General features: G+C 40.1%; 2 protein-coding genes across 3 annotated transcripts in view; one reads left to right on the top strand and one right to left on the bottom strand.

Moving 5' to 3' along the window:
• GALK2 (galactokinase 2) overlaps positions 1 to 16,692 on the top strand; it is a 69,333-nt gene that overhangs the window by 50,426 nt on the left and 2,215 nt on the right. Inside the window, exons 8-9 of the mRNA XM_054041547.1 lie at positions 246 to 456; positions 13,547 to 13,748. Coding sequence (XP_053897522.1) covers positions 246 to 456; positions 13,547 to 13,748 — 413 coding nt within the window. The remainder of the gene's footprint in view (positions 1 to 245; positions 457 to 13,546; positions 13,749 to 16,692) is intronic.
• FAM227B (family with sequence similarity 227 member B) overlaps positions 15,946 to 16,692 on the bottom strand; it is a 175,359-nt gene continuing 174,612 nt past the window's right edge. For both annotated transcript variants that reach the window (XM_054041545.1, XM_054041546.1), the window contains one exon: positions 15,946 to 16,230. In XM_054041545.1, the coding sequence (XP_053897520.1) occupies positions 16,154 to 16,230 (77 nt within the window). In that variant the 3' untranslated portion in view covers positions 15,946 to 16,153. The remainder of the gene's footprint in view (positions 16,231 to 16,692) is intronic.

Below are 16,692 nucleotides of genomic sequence, written 5' to 3'. Positions count from 1 at the left end.
ATAAGAGCTTTAGGCTAGTGTTTTAAGAAAAAAAATGCTTAATTTTTCTGGTCTGTGATTGACAGAAATCTTTCTGTTCTGTAACTATATCTGTGTATAAACATATTCGCTAGTTGCTGTGTAAGGATAGATGGCTTGATGGCTTTTGCTGAAAAATATCAGTTTTAAGATCTGTTTTCTTTATGAAATATTTCATGTCAATTTCAAACTACAATGTGTGGCATTGTCTGTTTTTCACATTGTAGCTTCTCTCAAAGTCCAAAGGCCTAGAATGGAAAAAAATGCTGAAGCTCCAAGATGTTCAGGCCAAGCTAGGAGTTAGCCTGAAGGAAATGCTGACCATGGTCGAGGAGGTATTTCACCCTGAGCCTTACAGCGGAGAGGAAATTTGTACATGCCTGGGAATTAGCCTTGAGGAGCTCCGCACTCAGATCCTCAGTCAAAACACGCAAGATGGTGAGTGTACATCAGATGGTGTTTTTCATTTTAAAAAGCTTGTATTATGTAAAATGTCGATGTGCTTATAAATAAAGGACATGGAAATCTGGCCAAATGAGTTCAGCAAGACCCTGTGGGAGGTTTTCTAGGGTGAAAGAACTGATATTATTCTGATATTAGCCCCATTTGTTTCCATCTTTATACTAAAATAGAGAAATGTATTTAAACATAGTTCCAGCAAAACCAGTTTGTAAAACACTTGGAGTGGCTGTTGTGGACAGAGCCAAGCCATCTTAGAATCATGGCTTAGGAAGAATCTACATTCCAGAACTTTTTTAAAGCATAACTCTATCAAAACCAAACCGTATTAGCAATCACTTCACTGGAGTCTTGTTGAAACCAATTTTAAATACCATTCCTTAGCTCACATTAAAGATTAAGGGCTTGTCTACACAGTGGGGCAATATGCTCTATGGGGGGATGATTTCTAAAGCACACAAATGTGTTGCAAATTAATTCATGTGCCTGGACTAAAAATAGCAGTCCGGCCATTGCAACTCAGCCTGAAACTTGGGTGCTCAAGTGTAGGAGGTCAGGTGGGCTTGAGAGCCCGAACTCCAGCCCGAGCTGCAACGGCCATACTGCTGTTTTTAGCATGCTAGCTTGAACCCTGCTAGCTGGAGCCCAGCTCCTGGGCCTGGGAGGCTCGCTCCCAGCATAGACGTACCCTTAAGGTTCCCTAGTGCACTTTAGCTTAGTTCTGTTTCAAATAGCACTACATTAAAGCGCACCAGCAGGGTCTACACAGACCAGTTAATGCACAACACATTAGTGCGGTTTAGAAATCACACCCCGTAGAGCAGGTTACCCCACCAGGGATACAAGCCCTTATATAGATGGGGCCAACATTTCAGATTTCCAAGTGAAACAAAATATCATCAAAACCCATGAAAACTTGCACATGCTTCAGGAAACTTGCCTCGGGTAGCATGTGATCTAAATCTTCTTTTTCTGGTCCCCGTCCCCCCTTTAGGTAACTGTTGATGGAAGAAATCAATGTAATGCAATATATTTGCTTACCCGTGTATTTCTACTTGTTATCAGACAATATAGTTATCGGTGCAGACCCAAAGGGACCATTTCTGTAATGTGGACTTATATGCATGTTGAAATCAAACAATTTTCTTGAATGTAAATATGGAATTACTAAAAAACGTTTTAAGAACAAAAAGCTATAAGAAATTATTCCACTCTATCTGCCGTGGCTTTCTGAGTTCTAGGGTCCAGGTTCTTTACACCAGTGCAACTGAGATTAGAATCTTGGTTTATAAATTTAAAGAAACCTATACTTCTGACTAAGCTATGTCATTTCCAGAGTGTGGTCACAGTCCCTCTGCTGCCTCCACAGCTTAATTGCATCATTGCCAATCCTTCCCAAAAACTATTCTCCGGGATATTCTTTTTTTCAGTAAGTGGCGTCTGGGGCCATTGCAAAACATGAGAGAGCGACCTAGGGCCCTGATGCCACATCTTTGCACCTCTGCAGTGACACTGGGGGACCCAGAACTATTCTAGCATGGGAAGCCCCAGATGCATAAAGCTGAGTAGAACTATTTCTGTCTCACCTGCTTGCTGTCTCTAGGGGTCAGAGTTGTTCCCCTGTGGCTAGGGAGCTTTGGGTACATTCTGGTAAATTGTAGGTGAATACCTCTTAAAAGATGTGAGAAAAAGGCACAGAACGTAATGTGCCTGTCACAGAACGCACACAATCCTGTGGGGCCAAGAGGCAAGCCTGCCTGAAACACTCTCCAGTGACTATTTCAACCCTTCCTTTCCTGCCACCAGCTCACTCACTTCTTCCTTTTCTCCACTCCTCCCCAGCATCTTTCTGCCGTGTGTGTGTGTGTGGGGGAGGGGGGGAACAGAGTGCACCCCCCAGACCTCCTCATTACCCTGGCTGGCCCTGGAACACCCCCATACACAGAGTGGAAGCAGGTGGTGCAGAGCCAGCTATGCCAATTTTATTCCATCCCAGGATCCCCCTGACATACTAAGCTACCCAGAATGCTTAGCTACTCAGGACAGCTATCTACCCCTTTGCAATGCTGGAGAGATGCCAGTATGGAGTCAGATCTGGCCCTACGTCTCTATAAAAGGTTGTACAATACCTGTGTGCATTATATGTAGAATATACTGAAGTGTGTATGGATGCTCCCTGATTTATGCAAGTGTTCCATTCCGGAACGCCTTGCGTAACTTGCATTTTGCGTAAGTCGGGAACGTATACTCGACCATTACGCAAAAAAAAAAAAAAAAAACTAAAAAAACCCAACCTTTCTAGCTTATGGAACTTACGGAACTTTTTCCGTAAGTGCGGATTTGTGCGAGTCGGGTTTGCGTAACCTGGAGAGCGTCTGTAGATCTATAACACATGTATTACATGAACTATGTGCTCTTAGATATTGCAGGGTATGAATAACCTTTTTCTTTCTTCCTCCCCTTTCCTACCCCACACACTTCCATTTTCATGGAAACTCATTGGGGTTCTCAGTTTCCTGTACTATCCCCTCCCCTGTTCCCCCCGTATGAAACAGTATAAGAATAGTCACTCACAGATATGACTGTATTGCATAGCTCTGGTTTTAAAAGCTAACTTTTAAGATGCAGTAGAGTTGAATTGTTTATACAGATCGTTATTTTGACTTTAAAAAAAAACAGTCTGGATGAAAAATTTTGACATAAAAGCAATAGAAGAAAGTCCAAGGAAATGTTATACTATAGCTCTGTCTAGTGTTTGCAGATGTTCGCTGAACAAAATCCCTTAAAATTTGCATGACCATGATCTTGTTTGATAAAGCCAATTAAAATGGGTTGTGCAGAAGTCTGTTTGCAGTTGTACAAGATAAAAACTAAACAACAGATTCCTGTAAAATTAGATATAAAGAGAAATAAGACAGACACAGAGTGAAGAAATCAAATCAACTGTTTGTTGTTGTTATACACCAAACAAATGACACTTTATGTTGGTTTTGGAAAGCTACAGCCTCTTCAGAAAAAATATTTTTGCTTTTGTTTGCTGTATTTTACACTGTATCCTAATGACAGAGCCTGGTCTCTTGCTATGAGAGAAGAAAATACTGATAAACAACCCAGGCTTGGTCATTATGATACTGTGAAAAACACAGCAAACGAAAGCAAAAATGTTGGCGAGAATTTAGTTAAATGATTTGCTGGATTCTGGTTTTTCCTTTATAGCTGAACATAAATTTGTGGCAGTTTCCACTTCTGCTATCTCTCACAGGGCCGGCTCCAGGGTTTTGGCCACCCCAAGCAGCCAAACAAACAAAAAGCCGCCATCGCGATCTGCGGCGGCAATTCAGCGGGAGGTCCTTCGCTCCGAGCAGGAGTGAGGGACCGTCCGCCAAATTGCCGCCGAACAGCTGGACGTGCTGCCCCTCTCCGAAGTGGCCGCCCCAAGCACTTGCTTGGTAAGCTGGTGCCTGGAGCCGGCCCTGATCTCTCAAAGACTAGTGCTGTTTATTAGTAATGCTCTGTGCTTATACTGCATCCAGTGTAAGAACCTGAAAGTTTTTCACAGATATTAATTAGTCTCAGCACCCCTCCCCACAGATGCTTATGGGTTAGGAGAGGAGAAATAAAATGTTGGATTTGTGGCTCAAAGCTTCACCCACGTCTTCATCACTCTGGATGAAGCCAGGGATAACAATACAGAAGAGGTTTCAGAGTAGCAGCCGTGTTAGTCTGTATCCGCAAAAAGAACAGGAGTACTTGTGGCACCTTAGAGACTAACACATTTATTTGAGCATAAGCTTTCGTGGGCTACAGCCCACTTCTTCGGATGCTCAAATAAATTTGTTAGTCTCTAAGGTGCCACAAGTCCTCCTGTTGTTAATACAGAAGAGGGACGCTGCAGATTCCAGCTGAGGTATTTTCTTTTAGCCAGTCAGAAAGGAATAATGCACACACACTTCACTTTACAGTACTGTCTATTATCACATACATTTCAGTCAGGTCCACCTCTTTCTTTCCCTTCTATTAATATTAAAAATTCCCATTCTTTCCAATTTGACCGCTCCTTGTCCTTTTAGTGAGGCTTCTTAACCAGTTGCATGACCCCTCTCTGCACTGTTTACCAAGACTGTTTAAAAGACTAGTTGCAGTTGAATTTGCAATGATGTACATAAGCCTTTTAGAAGTTGAATTTTTTGAGCCCTGCAGCACACTTTCCTTAACTAGTGGGCAAATCAGAGGTGGGACCAAACCAAAACCAAGGATCACAATACAACTAAGCTCCATATCCAAACTTTGTAGGTAGCTGTTGAGCTAGATCCTGGCTTCTGTTCCAGCCTCTTTGCACTGTTTGGCACCACAAAGACCCTGAAAAGCCATCTTTTCCAGGTAACAGGATTCCTCCCACACTGGGGAATCTGGGTGTCTACGCCACATCACCCCACTTCCCTCAGGATTAGAGGGGTATAGAAATTGCTTAGAGCCACCTTTGAATCTCCTCACTGTCCCCTGCTGCTTTCTGGGCAAAATCAACATCCTGGGGCTGAAACCCCCAAAGTTAGGAGAAGGTCGGATCTGGACCTACACTTTGTGCCTTGGGACCCTCTCTAGAACCAATAGTATTTATTATTAACTATTCACTTTCTAAAGTGCAGTAGTTTCAGCTTGGATTTGATTGCTTCATAAAGTATTTAGGCTGCAGTGGTGGTGGGAAGGTTGTGTATTTATAAATCCCACCGCAGCAGGATAAACTTCTATAAAATAATGTCTCCTTTTTGCCATAAAATGTTTTTCTCTTTTAAATGGGATAGTCTTAAACCAATTTTTCCTTTTTACATATAAAACAGTAATCTAATTTTGACATTTAAACCTGGGAACAGAATCACCATGGGAGCTAAAAGCATCCGTTTAGTCTGTGGGTTTGGCTAGTTAACCCCCACTCAGAAAACTAACGTTAAATTCGGGAAAAATATTGCTACTGAAAAAATAACCCTCAAACCACAATGCAATTTGAACGAGTGGGGTTGTATAGTCTTTCACTCACACTGCGAAGTAGTCCAAAAGAGTGGTGAGCTCAGTGCAAGAACTCACTGTAACTTTTTTTTTTTTTTGGCACAGAAAGGCATATTTGGAAGTGGACTTTTAAACATACTGCCACATATGCTTTCTTTAGCAGGCTGTAGCCTCAGTTTTGTCACAAAGAGCATATGCTAGAGAGGGGTAGCAGAGTGCATGTGTAGCTTATAAGGAAGACTAGAACAGAGTAATAATGGAGTGGTCAGTCTACTTTAGCAACAAAAAGCACTTTTAGAAGGCAGGCATTTCTGCAGTAAAAAATGCCACTATTAAACCAGTAGGTGCCATAATCTCTAAAATGTGTCTTGACTGAGGGTGGGGTTGTGTTCAGGAAAGGTTCATGCAATTGCTGTGTTTTCAAAGGACCAGATTGTGAACAATTTACTCACATTGATGAGTAGTTACTAGGGCTGTCAAGCGATTAAAAAAATTAATCGTGATTATTCACACAATTAATTGCACTGTTAAACAATAATAGAATACCATTTATTTAAATATTTTGGATGTTTCCTACATTTTCAAATATATTAATTTCAATTACAACACAGAATACAAAGTCTCCGGTGCTCACTTTATATTTATTTTTTATTACAAATATGTGCACTGTAAAAAACAAAAGAAATAGTATATTTCAATTGACCTACTACTGTAGTGCAATCTCTTTATAATGAAAGTTGAACTTACAAATGTAGAATTATGTACAAAAAATAACTGCATTCAAAAAGAAAACAATGTAAAACTTTAGAACCTACAAGTCCACTCAGTCCTACTTCAGCCAATTGCTCAGACAAACAAGTTTGTTACAATTTGCAGGAGATAATGCTGCCCACGTCTTATTTACAATGTCACCTGAAAGTGAGAACAGGCGTTCACATGGCACTTTTGTAGCTGGCATCACAAGGTATTTATGTGCCAGATGCACTAAAGATTCATATGTCACTTCATGCTTCAACCATCATTCCAGAAGACATGCATCCAGGTTGATGACAGGTTCTGCAAGATAACGATCCAAAGCAGAGCGGACTGATGCATGTTCATTTTCATCTTCAGAGTCAGATGCCACCAGCAGAAGGTTGATTTTCTTTTTTGGTGGTTCGGGTTCTGTAGTTTCCGCATCGGAGTGTTGCTCTTTTAAGACATCTGAAAGCATTCTCCACACCTTGTCCCTCTCAGATTTTGGAAGGCACTTCTGATTCTTAAACATTGTGTCGAGTGCTGTATTTATCCTGAGAAATCTCACATTGGTACCTTCTTTGCATTTTGTCAAATCTGCAGTGAAAGTGTTCTTAAAACGAACGTGTGCTGGGTCATCATCCGAGACTGCTATAACATGAAATATATGGCAGAATGTGGGTAAAACAGAACAGGAGACATATAATTCTCCCCCAAGGAATTCAGTCACAAATGTAATTAACGCATTATTTTTTTAACGAGCATCATCAGCATGGAAGCATGTCCTCTGGAATGAGGGCCTAAGCATGAAGGGCCATATGAACGTTTAGCATATCTGGCATGTAAATACCTTGCAACGCCAGCTACAAAAGTGCCATGTGAACGCCTGTTCTCACTTTCAGGTGACATTGTAAATAAGAAGCAGTCAGCAGTGTCCCCTGTAAATGTAAACAAACTTGTTTGTCTTAGCAATTGGCTGAACAAGAAATAGGACTGAATGGACTTGGTTTTGTTTTTGAGTGCAGTTATGTACCAAAAAAAATCTACATTTGTAAGTTGCACTTTCATGATGAAGAGATTGCACTACAGTACTTGGATGAGGTGAATTGAAATATACTATTTATTTTGTTCATCATTTTTACAGTGCAAATATTTGTAATAAAAATAATATAAATTGAGCACTGTACACTTTGTATTCTGTGTTGTAATAAAAATAAATATATTTGAAAATGTATAAAAACATTCAAAAATATTTAATAAAATTCAATTGGTATTCTATTGTTTAACAGTGCGATTAATCACGATTAATTTTTTTTAGTTAATCGCATGAGTTAACTGCAGTTAATCGACACCCCTAGTAGTTACTCACAGGAGTAGGCCCATTAGAGTGACTGGGATGCCTTGTGTGTGTAACAGCTCACCATTGTGGGTAAAAGGGTCGGGAATCATAATCTGCCCTGGATGAAATATAACACCACGTAACAACATTTTCTTGTATATATTAAAGGCCAGATTCGGTCACACACATTCAGTAGTATCTTTCTCTGTCAATAGTTCCACTGAAATCATTGGGACACCTTACGGGGAAAGGTATAGTCCACATTTGTAAAGGTGGTAGAATCTTTCCCTTTAAGATTTTGGATGGTGAGTTCTTCCCCTATGATAGATTTCTTGCAGCCCTACTACATCTTCAGAGATGAGCCATGTTTAGTTCATTAATATATAGTGAAATGTATCTTAAGCAGATGCCAATGAGACCTGACAAAATGTATAGCCAAGTAGAGGTTGATTTTTTTAGCTAAAGTCAAATTCTGCAGGAAACCCCAAAGAAAGGAATCTGCTGAAAGTGAAGTAATAACAAATAATACAACTTATTGGAAGTCACGTTTAATTATTATTATTTTTTTAAAATCTGTGGCAGCAGCGTGGATGGGTTTGCACGATTTTCATACACTTAAAATTCAAAAATGACCTTGCCAAAAAACCATGGTACAGTTCTCTGCTGTATTTAACTCATTCGCATTTGTTTGGGACTAATAGTCCCTGGACTTTTGCTGTTTGCTTTTTAAAAGAATTTTATGTGGATTTTGGACAAGGTTTCATTAATGGCAGTTTAGTCTTAAGATTTCTACATTTTGTTGTTGCAGCCCTTGGTGCATTGGAAAATCCCAATGTTTCCTCCAAGGGCAGTTGGTAGGCAATGCATGTTTTGGACCCATTTGAGTAGGGCTCTGATGGCGCTGAAGAAGTCATTTAAGGGCAAGTCCTTCGCAGAAACATGGAGGCCAGGTGTGCAGAGCCCATAACGAGGCTGCAGGACCCACTCGGGCTGATGGGGCTCAGGCTCAGGGGCTGTTTAATTGCAGTGTACACGTTTGGGCTTAGGCTGGAGCCCGGGCTGTAGGACACTGCAAGCTGGGAAGGTCACAGAGCTCGGGCTACAGCCTGAGCCCAAACGTCTACCCTGCCCCTTAGCCCAAGCCCTATAAGCCCGAGTCAGCTGACGTGGACCAGCTGTAGGTTTTTAATTGTAGTGTAAACATTCCCGTAGTGTCCTAATTGCTGCTCCTTTGCATCCTTCTGAGCCAGATAACAGAGAAGATGCTGCAGCCCTTAGTCCTTACCCTGGCAAAACTGCCACTGACTTCAGGGGGCGTCTTAAGCCCTGTGTAGGGACTGCAGGATTTCATCTTTGATGGCTCTGTAATAGTCGTAGCTCTTTAAAGCAACTCTATTCCTAGCTTAGATATAAGATTTGTATTGTGCATCTGTAAGTTTTATACCTTTCCCACTTTGGCCACGGTAGCTTGAGGCTCCAATGATCATTCTGTTCTCTTTGTAAAATATGAGGCCACCTGCCAATATTTTTTTTTTATATAGTAAATGATTTTGGGGTAGTCATCTCCCGCACACATCTAAGCTTCGTTGGCTGTATGGCTCTTATCCAAGGACCGTCAATTCAGATCTTTTCCTATTTGTGCAGTGGTGGCTGTTGTTCTTGCTAGGTCAGTGGCCTCCAGTTCAGACATAGATCCAGTTGTTAGAAATATCAGTTTTACTGTTGATGTTTTTGATTGCATGGCAGTGAGTATTTAGATAGCGCTAATGTGGAAGAGCTTTCTCCATTACTTGCAGCATATGTCTGGATTTATGTATATCCTTAGTTTCCGAATCAGAGGCAGTGCCTGTCGAATACAAAGATGGTTGGCAGCCTGAAGCTTATTTTACTTGTACAGAGCATCAGACTTGGGGGTATGGGGAGGCAAACACTATAAAAAGATTTCGTTAAGCACGTGGTTAATTTTTTTGGATTGGAATGCTGCTATGCTCTGTCATATCTATGACACTTGTGGTTTTCCCCAAGTTTAGATTTACAGCTCCAAACTGTAAAAAACAGAAACCTTTCATCTAATGATATCATTTCTTAACTGATATTCACTTGGCAAAGAGTCGTATTTGCAAGGCAGGCTAAAACAACAAGAACACAAAACCAGTTTCTGTCATTTTGAATGTAATAATTGCTTGAAAGGATAACATTAGATTATAGTCAAACCAAATGTCAAGTTTGTGGAGTCTTCATGACATGAGAGATGCTGTCAAGGACAGAGTTTCTGGCTAGCAGCCAGCAGTTAGAAGATCCATTCTAGTTGCCAATACATAACATGATGAGCATAACACAACCACAAAGTGTTTTAAGGTAATCTGGCCAGTAAAGCATTGCTTTACCAAAGGGTGGTCTCTGAATCAAATACAGCCCTTGGCAAGACTTTTACCTTAAAATTGAAACCAGACATGTTTTCAGTTCATTTTTTGGGTTACTACTGTTCAATGGTGATTTACAAGAGAGTGTGAGCTATGGCAATCTCTCACGCAACTTCAGATATGCCCTAAACGAATGCACATTTAGAAATCTCCTTGCTGTAAAACAATAGCTTCGTAAGAAAAGAATATTTAAAGAGAAATCATCTCAAAAAGAACGCTCTGGTTTCTGTGCCGTGCAGCCTTTCCCTGGCAATCCTGAACACTCAGGCACTATTCTGCAACACATATTGCAAACAGCTACAGAAGCAACAAAAAGATGGAACTATATGGTAAAGCACAGCTCTGAATGCATCAGATAAATCAGATATGGATGGTTAAGCTGCCTCTATTGTTCAGTGACATTTCCAATGAGACTGAGCTTCCAAGGGACATTCCTGTCTTTCCATTTTTTTTAATCTAGTCTAAAAACAGCTTGTATTCAGAAGGCAGCCATGTTCAATGCATCTTTAGTAAGTAGTAGTTGTTACATAGTAAACAAAGGAATATTATCGCCAATGGAAAAAAAGTTGTTCTACCTATCACATAATATGAGCCCATTTGCTATGATCTGGCTCAGTTACATCATCCTCAGCAGCTGTAAATTGGTGTAGCTCTTTTGAAGTCCTAATTTACACTAGCTAATTTTTGATTCTAAATAAAGAGAATTCGATATTGGTGATGCTACAGGTAGTGATAGGACATGTTACTGGGCACAGTGTGGGACACCACTACGTTGTGCCTGGTTTTGGCCACAGGGAAAGCACTGGATTCACCCTCCCAGCCTCAGATCTGGAAGCATGTGCCATGGGGTTCTACTGTATTGGTGGTAAATCTGCAGATTGCATGTATCCAAGAACCCACCCAAGAGACCTTTCGTCATTCTAACTATGACTTCAAGTTTGCCTCCAGATTGAGTTCCCCAATGGAACTGGTGAAGATCCTGGCTTTGAATGTTCCTCCCATGCCAAAAAAATAGACAGATTCAACATCCATCAGTGGATCTGAATGCCTTAGAACCGAGGAGCTAGATACGCTGAGCCTTCATGATCCAAGAGGCCTTGACAGTGCCGGGATACATCTAGATCTGGATAGTCTCCTATACAATAAGGAGATTGACTCTGTGCACTTACATTTTTAGTGTTTTTATGAGACTTCTTCCTTAGAGCTTCTGAGTGCCTGAAAAAAAGAAGCAGCTAAGAGCATTCATAACTCTTAGTACAATGAGTGGACTGCCAACTGGAAAGATTTCCTCTTTCCTTTGGAGATGAATCTGACAACTCCAGATTCTCCAATACAGAAGGCCAAGTGGACACAGCCTCCTCCAAGAGTAAGCTCTCAAAGTCTCCTCCCACTGGTTTCTTACACTGAGACTAAAGGCCATACTGGTGAGAGGCATTCTACTTAAAGACTGTCACCTACATGAGGGACAGTGTTTGGAGCCTGAGCACTTTTCTGGATTCACCGTGATAGGAATCTACACTAAGTGCTAATGGAAACATAACTTTATTTAAAATGTCAATATTTGAATACAAACACTATCTACCCATAAACATTCTGCTAACTGCAGATATTTTAATTTACCTGTGCAATCGAAGAGGAGAGAATGGTCCCAATTCTGCCTGCGGTGACCAAAGCAAGGAACAGTTGTTGAAGTGGTACTTTCATAGTTGTTGGTGGAGTATCGGATCCACAGGCTGATTTGTGCATGCCCCCTCTGTCACAGTTCAGGGCAAATGCACTTGTACTCCCCTTGCATGGTCTACCAAGGGCACCCACTCTAGGTTCCTGGCTCTTCAGCCATCACCTCTCTTGGGTAGAAACTCACATCTCTCTACCTCCTGAATGGGTTTTATCCAGGCTGCACAGTTCCCTGCCTACACTCTGATGTTCCCAGCAAGCCAGACTGCCTAACAGGCCACCATCTGTGCTTAGCTTTCTCTCCAGAAGCAATGAACAGCATAATACCCGGCAGTTATAAGTTACCATATTGCTCTTTCTAAGCAAGCACATTTATTCTTAAGGTGAAAGCATTATAGAGAAGACATATTAAGAACAATACAAGCACCTACATGCAAGCTATAAAGCTTACGAGAGGTCACCCCAACTACAACCTCAGACTCTATTAAGTGTCAGTCCTTCAAAACTCACAACTGAATTTTTCCTGTGGTTACAAGTTCATAACCATCTCACATGCAGAACCAGAACCCAGGCTGGGGAGAGCAGCAGGCTGGGGAGAGCAGCTTGGGCTTTTGATCTTGGCCTTTGGTAATAGTAATCAGCAGACAAAGACCCTCTCCTCAGGGTTTTTGCATAATCAGAATTAGGGAATTTGTATTCAACTCTTCCTATGTATTCCGTAGGAAAAACACTTAACACTTTTTATTTCAAAGGTCCATTTTTGTCTGCAACGTTGTTCAGTATAGTCCATTGAACACCCAGATTTCACAACTGCCATATCTCCTGCCTTGAGAGGCTACTTACAATCCTGGCCAACAGTAATACATAAACCATTCATTTAATACAGTGGACCTCAAAGATACTTAAACTTAATTCAATAAGGTCTCCCCCCAAAATTGCCATATCTGTCACATCTGCCCCTAAAATAGTGGATGTAACTAGAGTGCTTGACCTGCCTTCTAAGGGAACCCACTGACTGGATGCCATTTCTAACATGACCTTTCATAATTTCACATTTCAGCTATTTCAACTGTAAGCATGCTGCTACAAGCCAGCATACATCACATGGAATTGTTTGACAACCATCCTTCATAATTTCTCTCTTTAGAGTCTATGGGTCAGAACTCTCACATGCCCCTCGTTACCCCCAAACCTTTGGGTGTGAACTTGAGATCTGGGCCTCCCAGTCCCACCTCCCATCTGTGTATATGGTGTCCTTTTGTCTCTGAAGGGGTTGGCTGCCCCAACAATGGGTTGACATCCCTCTACTCCCACATGCACTGCTTTTAACACCAGAGGAGTCAGGCAATGGAGCTTCTTCAAACCTCGCATTGACTACAGGAGCAGGGCCTGGGGACTCCGGTGGCCTAACCTCAGCTTCTGTAGGGGGAGTGGGAGGATCACTGTTGTATATTAGAGCTGGTTTAAAAATATGTTTGGCAAAAATGTTCTTTGAGCAAGATTTCCCTTTCTTATTAAAAAAAAATATCTTTTGGACTCAAAGAGTCAGACCAACTCTAATCTTTGTAACGTGATGCTAAAGCACCTTGCATGAAGAGTTGTCTATCACTTCATCCACCTTGTAATTGTTTTTGGATATTCTTTCTAGAACATACATAAAATCGTCAAACCTGTAATAAACACTTTGGTTTGAAATCCCCAACCAGTATTAAAACAGAGCTTTTAAAAAGAAGTGTTGATTATAGCAAAAATCTTTTGACTCAGAAGCCGTCTAACATAAATTAAAAATTACAGAAACAAAGGTAAATCTTGTAAGTTTCCATTTTTTTCCTTTTCAATTAGGTGCCTGTTAATGAATAATTGTAACATGAATATTTTCACTTTATTTTAGTTACCACCTTTAAACTGTACCAGCGAGCTAAGCATGTGTACAGCGAAGCTGGCAGAGTGCTAGAATTTAAGAAGATATGCAGTGAGGCACCTGCTAGTGCAATCCAGCTGCTGGGAGAATTAATGAACCAGAGTCATATCAGCTGCAGGGACATGTATGAATGCAGCTGCCCTGAACTGGATCAGCTGGTGGACATCTGCCTGTAAGTTTTGACAGCAATAAACCGAGAACTCTTTTTTGAGGATATGATTTGAATAGATGAGAAAACATGACATCATTAGCTATTGTAGTTTTAAAATGAAAGAAAAATATTCTTGTCTCTTATCACCAAATTAATCTCCTAAAGGGATATTATGTAGTCAAATGTTTCCCTGCTGACATCCGAGTAATGCTTGTCAGATGAAAGCTGCACTTTATGGCTTCATGATGGACTCTACTTCTCGACTGACTCTTCATCAAAAATCTCACAGTAAATAAAGTTGGCTACTACTTTTTTAGGTTTTAGAAGAGTTCATGATCAGTTTTCTTAAAATATCTTCTCAGTTGCTACTTTTAGGTTTTATTTCTGCTTGCATATTCCTTAACCATTTCACTGCTGACGACCGCTGCAGCTTCAGGACTGTTAATGCATTCTTTGATCTAATGTTGCCTTGAAATCACTATGAATCATCATTGACTAGCATTTGTTGATGCTAAAAGTACATTTTGTCCAATGCAACTGATATACTAGGCAGCAGTAAAGTGGTTAAATATCAAATATGTTTTGAATGGATTAAGTAGATGACTAAGTAGAAACAATGAAAGATCTCTGGCTGTAGAATCTTGGCTCCATGCAAGGCATGGGCAGACGTGCAGTTTGAATAAGACAAAAGAAAAAGTATAAAAAATAAAGGTTTGTCATTTTTAGTTACATTCACAACTAGATGGACTATGCAAGAAAAAATATTCTGTAGCATAGATTCCAAAGAGAGAGAGAAGCTTAAATGCATACAGATAGTTAGGATTGTATTAAACTAAAATTATTGGGAACATTTTAATTAGATGGACCAAAATGTAATAGTGAAAGAAAAACGTGATGGTTGCCCAAGTTCCATCAGATTTCTTTCTAAATGACCAACAGAAGAAAACATGCAGAATGTAACAAGAATAACTGAACACTGAACCAGACTTCAGTCAGAGTATAACATTATTTTTAAAACCAGGTCCATTGTATGTGACAAAACTTATTTGTTCACCATTCACTCCATCCATAAGCAACATTCATGTATTTCATTTTTTTCTGGATTTAACATTTCTTAAGGATAAAGGGAGTTTTGCAGCTACATTGTTACCTATAGTTAATTATGAAAGTTGATTGATACAAACTTTTATTTTATGGCCAAGATTTTCAAAACTGACCAATGATTTTGGGTGCCACAGTTTTTAGGTGCCAAACTTGATACATCTTGAAGGGGCCAAATTTTCAGAAAACACTGAGCATCTGCCCTCTGTAAGGTCCCTTTAAACTGTCTTAAATTGGTTACTCAAAAACTGAGGCATAAAAATCTCTAGTCACTCTTGAAAATTTTGGCTAACATATTTAAGATCATGGGTCAGCAACTGCATAAATTATATTGTCTTTACTTACAGTGATATACAGCTGCCATGTAACTTTACAAACCTTTCCAAAATTACATTCCATAGCATTGCCTCCTCACAAGGTTTAAACTGTAGAGAATAATCTGCATATCCAGAGGTTTTCTGTTTTGCCTAGATCTTTATGTTTTAATATATACTCCCTGCCAAGAAACAAAGAGATCCCTATTGACTATGGTTTGGAGCACTGAAAAGTTTAGCCACTAGTTGGTCAACTATTTTTGCAGAGAGCGTAGACTTGTACTTTCTGTAAATGGCTGTTTTCCCTGTTAGTTGTTTAAAGCAGATGGAGCAAATAAAAAAGGGAGAGATTTTCAAAAGCACTTAAGAGATTTAGGGGCATTGAAAGTCAATTGGACTAGGGCTCCTAAATCCCTTTGGAGCTTTTGAAAACCTCGAGTCCCTAAACCACTGTGGATAATTTTCTTGCTACCCCCTGTTCTCCATTTCTTGGTGGCATGTGTACTATTAAATTAGGTGTTGTCAGCCTTGCCTCTGACAGCTAGAGTGGTATTATTTACAAGAGGGTACACTTAAATAAGGAGCCTAAATTTCAGAGGTGCGGAGCACCAACAATTTCCAGTGACATCTGTGGGAGCGACTGGTCTCAGCATCTCTAGACACCGAGCCATTTGTGAGGTACCTAGAGATTTAGCTAGGTGCCTAATCTTAGCATCCAAGTTTGAAAATGTTGGCTACATTATTTTGAAGCACAGTAGCTTCAGCTCTAACACACAACTCGTTTCTTTTTAAATGATCTTTTATTACATTTTTAAAATGACTAAGTATAACAGCAAATCATAGGATGTGACCACAGAGAATTATTAAATCAAATGATTCAGAATAAATCTGAAGATATTTAAATGGCATTCCACAATACAAAGCCAACACTGTATCTGCAATACAACACTTCAAAACTAGGTTGCATCCCAAGTGAATTTGAGCAGTTGATTTAGAGAACTGGATTGAACCCTATGAGGGCAAGGGGAATCTTTCCATTGATTTCACATGAAGCTGGACTGGATCCTGCTTGATTTGAGAGGTTGCTTCTGTGGATCAGAGAATAAAAACAGCTGAGAAAAAGAGCAGCATACAAATTTTTTTTTAATAAAATTGCAAAGAAATAAAATAAAGATTGGAAATAAAGAATGAACAGATAATTGAGTCAGTATGTAGGATAGAGCCCCTCTATTAAACACACACATAGAGTAGGTCATGGATTCAGAAAAGCACTTAAGCATTAATTTCATTTAAGCACATGTCTAATGAACCACATGGGTAGCTGCCTTCCTCAATCAGGGCCTGAGCAAGTACTATCCTAGCACCTTGAAACATTCATTTAACACAGTGGTTTTCAACCTGTGGCCGCAGACTGCTAGGGGTCCAAAGGGGTCCACACCTTCATTTGAAATTTTTTTAGGGGTCCGCAAATGAAAAAAGATTGACAAGCACTGGTTTAACATAAGTACTACATATGAGATGGTATCACAAATTACCGGTATTCAAAATTA

This window comes from Malaclemys terrapin, chromosome 10 (assembly GCF_027887155.1).
Source record: "Malaclemys terrapin pileata isolate rMalTer1 chromosome 10, rMalTer1.hap1, whole genome shotgun sequence".
Lineage (NCBI taxonomy): Eukaryota > Metazoa > Chordata > Testudines > Emydidae > Malaclemys > Malaclemys terrapin.
The sequence above is the reverse complement of the archived record's forward strand: the minus strand, read 5'-3'. Positions and strand labels throughout refer to the sequence as shown.